General features: G+C 39.3%; 1 protein-coding gene across 1 annotated transcript in view; it reads left to right on the top strand.

Annotated features, from left to right (window-relative positions):
• Mpped2 (metallophosphoesterase domain containing 2) overlaps positions 1-9,944 on the top strand; it is a 181,666-nt gene that overhangs the window by 56,840 nt on the left and 114,882 nt on the right. The window contains exon 3 of the mRNA XM_013019583.1: positions 1,687-1,868. Coding sequence (XP_012875037.1) covers positions 1,687-1,868 — 182 coding nt within the window. The remainder of the gene's footprint in view (positions 1-1,686; positions 1,869-9,944) is intronic.

Here is a 9,944-nt window from a genome sequence, read left to right as displayed (position 1 = left end):
CCTTCCTTCCTTCCTTCCTTCCTTCCTTCCTTCCTTCCTTCCTTCCTTCCTTCCTTCCTTCCTTCCTCTCTCTTTCGTCTCTCTCTCTCTGTCTCTCTCTCTTTTTACAGAAGTTAAACTCTCTTTTGGGGCTTCTAAATAGATCCACTATATTAACTGGTTTCACAGTTCTGTCAATCCTTCCTCTGACCATCTCTTCTTCCCTCCTTTCTGTCTTCTTCCTCTTTTTCTTCTTTACTTTCCTTTGTTTTCTGACAAAGATAAAGAAGCTTAATCATTAAAGAAAAGTAAGACTAGCTATACAAGTTGCATACTGATGTCATTTGTTTTCTCACTGAAACTGGCATAATTAAAACAGATAGTTTTTTCAAAGAAAACAAAAAAGAGAACAAAGGGGAAAAATGAACTGAAGCCTGTAAAAATAGCTCTTGCATGGGGGTTCTTCCAGTTCTTTGTAGCAGGTGGAGCTTTAATATAAAATCTTGTTGCTTCTTTTACATTTTATTCTCTGATCTTTGCATTGAATATTTGCTTCTCTTATGACCTTCTCTTTGCATTTTTACAGCTTCCTTTCGCCCATAACCCCCCATATAAGTATATATTCCTACAGAGAAATTAAAGGAAGCTGTTAGTGAAGAGCTAATACACTTTAAAGCATCCTTAAATTTGGTACAGACCTCTTAAATAATTAAAACAAAATGCTCCAAGAGTCAGATTTGCATTTCTTTGCCTAGTTTATTTACTATACTGTTACACTCAATTAAATGAGAATGTTCAGTTTCATTTTCTTTGCTTGGGGTTGATCACCTTGCCTTTTGTTTCTTATGCTCTGGTGTAATTTCACAGTCCTTAGGTCTCTAAAACTATCTATATATTAATACCTATAGATACATACATGGCCATGAAAAATCATACTATTTGTACTAAATAGAATCTTTGCCTGAGGCATTTTGACATTCTTGTTGTAACTGACACTGCAGATAGTTCATGGTGGTGAAAATCAGCTTGGCAAAGTTCTTTTAGCATGTAATATTTTAGCATGTAATGTTATTTGGCATTCCTTTCCCTACGTGCAATTTGATTAGTGAATCTCCTAGCCAAAACAACAACAACAAAAACACACACACACAAAAAAACCCGAGATGATACAGGTGTTGAATGGTTGTAGAAAGGAAATTAAATAGAAGTGCTAACTCTCTACCTCTTGGTTGGCAGAACATGTGCAGACTGCTCTCTGTAAATTAGTTCATTGCTTAAGTTATGCATGTTTAAGAAGGAATAAATTAGTTATCCATTTCCTAATGAGTAGTGGGATCAATTGAAGCATGATGAGAGAGAAATAGCATAATTTTGCTCTCTCAGTTGGGGCTCGATATCCTCAAACTTCATTATTAATTACTCTATTAGTTTCCTGGGTTATTTTTGACTCTTCATGTAAGATATTCTTTCCCCTTCATTTTCCTACCAGGTAAGTAAGACTTTTAAAATTTGTCCAATGGGAACTGTAGGAGAGGGATTGCTGTCTTCTTCACATACTAGGGTCCCTTGTTGCTCTGGGCCCTCTGCCTGCCTCTGTGTTGGTTTGTGTGGGTGTGTTCTTGAATGCCAGTCGATATGTATGTGTGACGACAATGGCAAGGGTTCTAATGTGTTTAACTGTTATGGGATCTGTTATGTCTACTTTAGGGTCGACCCCATCCCATATGATACTCCAAAACCAGCGGGCCACACGCGGTTTGTCTGCATCTCAGACACACACTCCAGAACAGATGGTATCCAGATGCCTTACGGGGACATCCTTCTCCACACAGGCGATTTCACCGAGCTGGGACTGCCCTCTGAGGTTAAGAAGTTTAATGACTGGTTAGGTAAGGAATGATTGCGTTCTGGCGGCCCCAATTAACCTTTCCCGTCCGAGTGTCACTCACGGCGTCCTAATTGAATTAGAGCACTTGGAAGCCAGCTCAGCCATTTCTTGTATGATATGCGGTGGTGTCTCTAGCTTTAATCCAATTCTGTTAATTAAAGATGAATTTTTAGATATTTAATTTTACTGTGCATCCTTTAAGTGTCTGGCCTCAGCGGCTCTGGGGCAGGGGCATGGGAAGCTTTGAAAGCGATCTCATTTCACTCATTCGGCTTTAATGAGGGCACACGCGAGACCTAGAATCATATTTTTAATTCATTGTGGCTCGGCAATCTTTCCGAGATATTATGATCAAAGATGTACAAATGACCCAGTAGAAAGAGAACATTTCTAAGAAATAGATGAGCAAGTGGAAAGTCCTTATAGAAAGCGAAGTTTCCCCAGCACAGGGCTGACTGGGACCAGCTTTCCTGTGTCTTGGAGGGTACCATAAGACCCCTGAAGATGTCGGGTGGCCTGCTACAAAACTCCAGAAACTTAGAAGATGAAACTGACCACTGTACTATGAAGGACCAACCCTCTTCCCTCCCTCCCTCCCTCCCTCCTTCCCAGGTTCAGGTTCTGCAGGTGTTGGGTCAAGTATCAACACTGCAAGACAGTGATAAGGTTATTCATCCCTACATTGACAGATCTGGGGCTTGGAGTTTAGCTTACTGGTAGAGTGCATGCTTATGATCTAAGAAGCCCTGTGTTCAATCCCCAGCACATGTGTACACGTGTGTAAAAATAATTTAGGGGACAACTGCTGGTGGATTATACCTGTAATCTTAGCTACTTAAGAAGCTGAGATCTAGAGGATCTCAGTTAAATGCTAGACGCTATCTTCAAAAAAGTAACCAACAAAAAGTAGGGTTAGAGGTATGGTACAAGTAGTAGGACACCAGCTACTGGAGTTTGAATGAAGTGAGGCCCTGAGTTCAAACCCCAGTACAGTATAAGAAAATTTAGGCAACTTAGAAGCCTTAACATTTCATTTTTCATCAAATTAAAGCAGAGTTTGAGAAATTTAAAATTTATTGACTCAATGATAAAATGTATTAATGGAAATATATTCATTAAAATGATTAAATATTTAAAAATGAGCAGTGACTCTAACAATAACTATTAACAATAAGAGTAACATAACTATTTTACTTTTTATGTGATTTTGCACATCTGCCTGATTTTTGTATAATTAATATAAAAGTACATACCTATTTTGCATGTAATTTAGCATCAAAGTGTACATATATATTTGCTATTTTCATTACAGAGCATTGATATGATTTTACATAATTTCCTTATTTATTATTTTTGATAGTAATATAATATATAGTTAGCTATAGGTTTGTTAAACATACCTCTGCAAATAAACATTTAAATTAATATCAGTATTTCCTTTGGTAACTATCACTGAAATGTGAGTTTTTATGTGAATATGTCTTTTTGCTTCTGTTGACCAATTTCTCAGGGTGAAACACTATGCATGAGTTAAATTACTAAGCCTAAAGATGTGAAATTCACTGATTCTTGGCTTTCCCAAGGTGCTGAGGCCATGGGTTTTATTAGTACCGGATGAAGGTGCCTCTTTACCATGACCTTGGCAACATTTGGTGCTGGAATTTTTATGTTCTGTGCTCTTAGTAGGAACTCAGTCTTATTTAGAAGAGCAAAGTGTTTTAAGTATCACTTAATAGAGTCACCTCCTTTTTACAGGTGACACAGAGATGAAGAAAAGCGCCGTTCTCAGTCCCATTGAGGCAAACATGGGTATAATACAGATCTTTTCACTCTTTTACTTCTGTAAAACTTGCATTCAAGTACAATTTAACTTTTCATTTTAGCCACTTTTGTCTAGGAACTGTTAAAACTATTTTGAGGTAATTTTGACCATTTCATGCTATTCTTCAATAACTGAATCATAAATACTATATATCACTACATGAACAATATTGCTTTTTTTTTTTTTAATTTCCCTAGCAAGGGACCAGAGCTGTGGGAAGTGTTTACAGCATACAAGACAAGTTAGATCCTGGTTATAATCTTGTTTAGCTATGACCTTGGGCAACTGTGTTCACCTCTTTTCCCCTTGGTTTCTTTCTGCAGAACTAAGGATTAATACTTCCTGTCTTTCTGGATTGTTGTGCAGATTAATCAGTAAATGATTGCTGCTAGTGAGTTTTTTGGGCCATTAATAACTGAATGGTGACTGTGGTGAGTGAACCATCAAAAGATATTTAAGGAGTGGTCAAAGGAATTATTTAGTAGATTAGAAGTAAACACGGGGAGAGTTTTTTTTTTGTATGAAGGATAATATTCCATAAATGGAAATGTGCTATATCTAAGGAAATAAAATCATAAGGAAAGAAAATACTAGAGCCCTGCTGCAGGGCCAGTCCCTTCTTTTCTCGTTTCCCCTCTGATCTTGTGAGGCAGGAGAATGAGGTGCCAGCATGGGGTGTGGAATGAGACACCAAAGGGAGCCCAAGGGATATGGCTAGAGAAGCTGGGGTCCCATGGAGAAGGCTGAGAATAGCTCACTGTTACCAGGGCAACCTCATGGTGCTCCCAGGGTGAGAGATGGTGTGTGACTACACTCTGCCACTTGGCTTAGGCAGGAACCTCTCACCTGGAAAGAGTATTTCCAGCAATAGCTGCCAGGTAGGCTGGCAGAGAGGAGACAGGGTCAGTTGAGCCTTAAACCTTTGCCTTTATAGGGCACTGAACTGTCACTGAGTGAGGGCTCACCGATGAGGGAATGTGCCTAAAGTTCAGTGAACTCGGGTTGATTTCCGTCTTTCTACTCTACTACTGTTGCAAATATCTCAACTGTTCCCCCAAGCTGGTTTTATTCTTCCTCTGCATTAATCTGTTTCTGTTGTAGGCTGGGCACCCCTATACCTATATAACATCCTTCTGACTTGGTAATGTAATCTCATTTTACAGACAAGGAACCTGAAGCTCAGTTGAGTTCCCCCGCCCCCTAAGTTTACTTAGTAGCTATGAAGGTCAGAGAGGTTAAGAGATCTACCTGAGCTCACTGAGCTGCTAAACCTGGGGCTGTCTGATTCCAATCTGAGTCCTTTTTCTTGATTGTTCTGGGATATTATGAATGCATTTTGGCCCCCTACAAAACTTTCTGGGATGAAAGATAATGCTGTAGCCTCTGGTGGCTTCATGTGGGAACCGAATAGCTGTTTGGCCATGTGCTGAGTGAACATATTTGAAAGATGTGTCTCAGTCCTGCCTGTCTTGATTCTTTTCCTGACCTACCAGCTGTAGGGCCTGAGAATCCCATAATGAGCTCTCTGTTGGTTCAGAGATGACAGGCCCTGTTTAATAAGCACATATGTCACCTGGCAGGTGTAACACATACAGTTATTAATATAAGATAATTGATGTGATAAGCCAGCACTGCACAGGGCCATAAGAAACTTGAGCTCAAACCAAGTACAAAGGGTAGAATGTGGAGAGAATTGTGCTGTGGTTATCAGTGGCAGAGGCCATTGGGTCCTACTCTTAATGTGATAGAAGTGGACACGGAGATCATAGAGATCAAATGGATGGTCCTGAGTTGCTCAGTTAATGAATGGCCCAGACCTTGGGCTGGGTTGGAGCTGAGTGGCAAAGCATTTGCCTGGGTTCAAGCCCCATTACCAAAAGAGAAAAGGACCCTCCTTAAAAAGACAGTTAAAATGAAGATCATACAAATAGGAGGTGATTTTAGGATTTGAATTTGGGACAGTGAGACCCTAGTCCTAATCTAGTTGATCAGGTCTCATAATCTTCATCCTCAGAAACAGTCTACCTCTCTCGATTTAACTGTTGTCTTCCAGGGAACCAGTTAAAAGAGACGTGATGACTTCTTGTACCAGGTACTGAATGGAATTGTGGGAAAGAGGTACCCAATAATTGTTGCCACCAAATTCCTTTAAGAATGATAACTAAATCCTATAGTATCATTAATATTTTAGCCCAGCTGTGCTATAGGTTGAAAGCAGTGGGTTCTGGTGAGCCAAACTGTGACCCTAACACCCAACTGTTGTACTGATTCCTTTGTTGACCTTGGCAAAAATATTTTTTAATTACAAATTTGGCTTTGAAAGTGACTTGTTGCCTGGAGTGGTCGCCCACACTTGTAATCCTATTGGTGATCAATGGGTCCAGGCCAGCATGGGCTACAAAAAAAATGAATGAGAGGCCTTATCTAAATAATATGGGCTTGGTGTCATGTGCCTGTCATCCCAGCCAAACAAGAAGCATAAATAGGAGAACTGGGATCTAGGTTGGCCCTGAGCAAAAGCACAAGACCCTCCCTATTTGAAAACTTTTATTTTTTTAACTGGTCGTGGGGCCTGAACTCTGGGCCTGGGCGTTGTCCCTCAGCCCTTCAGCTCAAGGCTAGCACTCTACCACTTGAGCCACAGTGCCACCTCTGGCTTTTTCTGCTTATGTGGTGATGAGGAATTGAACCCAGGGCCTCATGCCTGAAAGGCAAACACTCTACCAATGAGCCACCTTCCTAGCCCTCCTATTTGAAAATTTTGAAGAAAAAAAAAAAGAGCTGGGAACATGTCTCAAATGGTAGAGTGTCTATTTAGCAAAGCCCTAAGTTCGAACACTAGTATCACTTGCCCCTCCAAACAAAAGAAATACGTTAATTACAAAGTACTTGTATGTTAAAATGTGATTTTTTTTTTTTGCTTGGTCATGGGGCTTGAACTCCGCCTGGGCGCTGTCCCTCAGCTCTTCAGCTCAAGGCTAGCGCTCTATCACTTGAGCCACAGTGCCACGTTCAGCTATTTCTGCTTATGTTGTGCTGAGGAATTGGACCCAGGGACTCACGCATGCAAGACAAGCACTCTACTACTGAGCCACCTTCCCAGCCCAAAATGTGATTTTTAAAAAATTGTTTCTTCTGAAATGCTGAACATCAGTAGTTTCTAAAAACACTTTCCCTACAGGCACACTTTTTGAGTCATTTTACCATGTTCACTTTGGCCCTATTGTTCTTCCCACCTACCCCTTGGAAAAACCACCATTTACTTGATCTAATTTCTGCTGTCTTCTAACTTTCATATTTTATTCTGATGTAGCATCTTACTGTCTGATCTTGATCCTCCTGCATGTTTTCCTCCTTCAGCTGGAATTGTAGGTGTGACCCACCATACACAGTTCAGAATGCTTTTGATAGCCTTCCACCCAATTATTACATGTGTGACAGTGGATGCTACACAAATGGGCTTTAGGAGGTCTTTTCTCTCCTGTGTGTCTACTTTCTTATTTTCACTGCTGGTGGCATACACATCCAATTTCTTTCCATTTCCACATGTAACATAACTATTTCTACCTGTTTCCCATTGTAAACTATTCCTGCTTGCAGAATGATTTCCTCCAGAAGACCTCACTCAACCTTTGTGACAGAAGTTCCTGGTAGTTAGTTGCTTCCTTAAATACATTGGTCAATCATCTATGCATCCTGTCCTCTGGTTGGTATATAATCATTTTCCTGTCTTTCTTCTTGCTAAACAATAGCATGCACCGAATGAATGCTCTTCATAGACTGAACTCTAACTATAAGCTAGAACACACTCAGTGTACTCAAATGTTTATTGAAATTCACTAGGTGAATGACTAGACATAAAACTATGAGAATTTCATTTGCCTGCTTGTACTTTTGGCCTACAGATGCAAATTAAGTAGTCTAATATGGTATAGTTTCAAGACTCTCATTCCTTTCCTCCTTTTTCCTCTTCATGTTCTCCTTTTGTTTTCTCCTTTTAGTAATACTAGAGTTTAGATTCAAGGTTCCATGCTTGCAAACTAAACAGGTGCTGTACTTCTGATCCATGCCTTTAGTTCACTTTTGCACTGGTTATTTCTTTTTGAGAAATGAGCTTGCTTTTTTCCCAGATGCACCCTGACCATGATCCTCTTATGCTTTCTTCTATAGCTTTATGCTTTCTGATGGTATCTATCGGATATTTCTTCCCAGGATGGCCTGGAACTACAGTCCCATCAATTTCAGGACTTGTGATATAGATAGGATGACAGGAATGTGCCACTGTTCCCAGCTATTGGTTGAAGGGTGAATTCATGAGTGTGCCCAAGATGGCCTCCAGATGTAATCCTCCTGATGTCAGCCTTACAAGTAGCAAAGATTACTGTCATGAACCACTAGTATCTGGTTTCCTCCTCCTTTTAACATGACTTCATAAACTTCAGTTGGCTGATAGTAGTGATTCCAGTACACTGTGCAAAATGCTCAAGAAGGACTTGCTGTTCTTATTGTTCAGTTTTGGACAGGATTCTCAGAGGGATTATTCTTTCAGCTGAAAGTGTCACATGATGAAGCTAATACAGCATCAACTGAGGACTTTTTAATTACACTGTTTTTTAGAGACTGTCCCTTTTCCAGTGGTTCTGATATTGGTAGGCCAAAAGTTTAGAAGCTAGTCTTTAGTAGGAAAAGCCTTCACAGATGGAGCTACATTTATTATCCTGAAAAATACATGTCCATTGCTGATAACTTAGAATGTAGAGATCTATGAAAAGAAGAAAGCAAGATTACCTGTGGATGGAGGCAATCATGTAGACATTTTAGGATGAATCCCTATAGAATGCTTCCTACTTTCCTTCACACACACATCTTGTAGCAAAAATTGCGCTACTGTTCTGTAGTCTGTTTTTCATCCTAACATTATATCATAAACAGTTTTCCACATCAATAATTTAATGTATATTATATATCAAATGGAAAGCACATTCCTATGTAATCTTGTCTCCTAAGTAAGCACTAGTTGGTGTACAGCATTCCAGAAATGTTTCTACTCTCATTTTTAGTTGAGACAATAGTAAAAACATCTTAACCTCTAAGTGCTTCTATTTAATGAATATTTATCAGAATTAATAGAGCTAAGTGTATTAACTTGTAGCTTAATGCTGTGTGTTGGCATAACATTTTCATGCATAGATGCACTCTGACTTAGTGAGTTAGATGCATGTTACTGGCCACTAAGGGACTTTTGTTCTACTACTATTATATGAACTAGTGTGATGAAATCCTTCCTGCTCACTCTTGGCAAGCATGCTTCAATAGGCTTACAGTTTATATTCCTAGACATAGACTTTTTATCTTCAAAGGTTATGGGCTTAGTCCACTTGTTTGTTTTTACTGTTGTTTTTGTAGTACAGGTGATTGAACTCAGGACCTCTAACTTGCTAGGTATGAACTAAATCCTTTCAGCCATGTCCCCCACTCAATGTGTATTTTTGAAAAAGATACTGATTCTATATTATCAAATGTACTTCAGTAAAGATTTCATTTTTTTCTCAATTTCCTGAGCAGTATTTGAGAGTTTGTTACATAGTTTTGAACATCTTCATTGACAGCAAATCTTTACTCTTCATGGCAGTCTTTTGTTTTAAATTATGAAAGTTTACATGATCTTTCTTTTTCTAAAAAACAAACACATGATGCATAAAAAAACCTGAGATTGCCAGTAGATCTTGCAACTCACACCTTATTACTGGGTGTATAAATTGTATGCATAGTATATATACTATACCATATGTGTGCCACAGGTGTGGTGTGTGTGTGCTTGTGTGTGTGTGTGTGTACTGATGTACAAAATGTAGAGATGAATGTGAACCCTGTTTAAATCCTGGTGTCATTGTAGTTAGTTGGGTGATCTTTAAGTTTTCATCTGTAAAAGGATAAGTATACTGCTTAGCATATTTAAACTCTAAGGATTGTTGGGATGTTAAATCAGATTAAAGATGGCCAGTGCCTTTAAGGAGTAAGTGGTCAAGAAATAGAAAGGTGTTATCATGACATTTTCAAGTATGTCACCATTCCTTCTTTGTGTCCTGTGGGTATGTTTCTCTTACTCCTTGGGAAGACAGAAGATGGAGGAAAGAAAAGAACAGAACTTCAGAGAAGTGACCGTATTGCTTCTTTGGTCACAGAGACCCATTAGCTGATGAACCAGTTTGCCTGTGAATCAGAGGAAAATATGAGCCCTGTGGTCCTAGCTGG

The sequence above is a fragment of the Dipodomys ordii genome, unplaced genomic scaffold, assembly GCF_000151885.1.
Source record: "Dipodomys ordii isolate 6190 unplaced genomic scaffold, Dord_2.0 Scaffold46, whole genome shotgun sequence".
In the NCBI taxonomy this organism is placed as follows: Eukaryota; Metazoa; Chordata; class Mammalia; order Rodentia; family Heteromyidae; genus Dipodomys; species Dipodomys ordii.
Note: the sequence above shows the minus strand (reverse complement) of the source record. Positions and strands in the feature narration are given on the sequence as shown.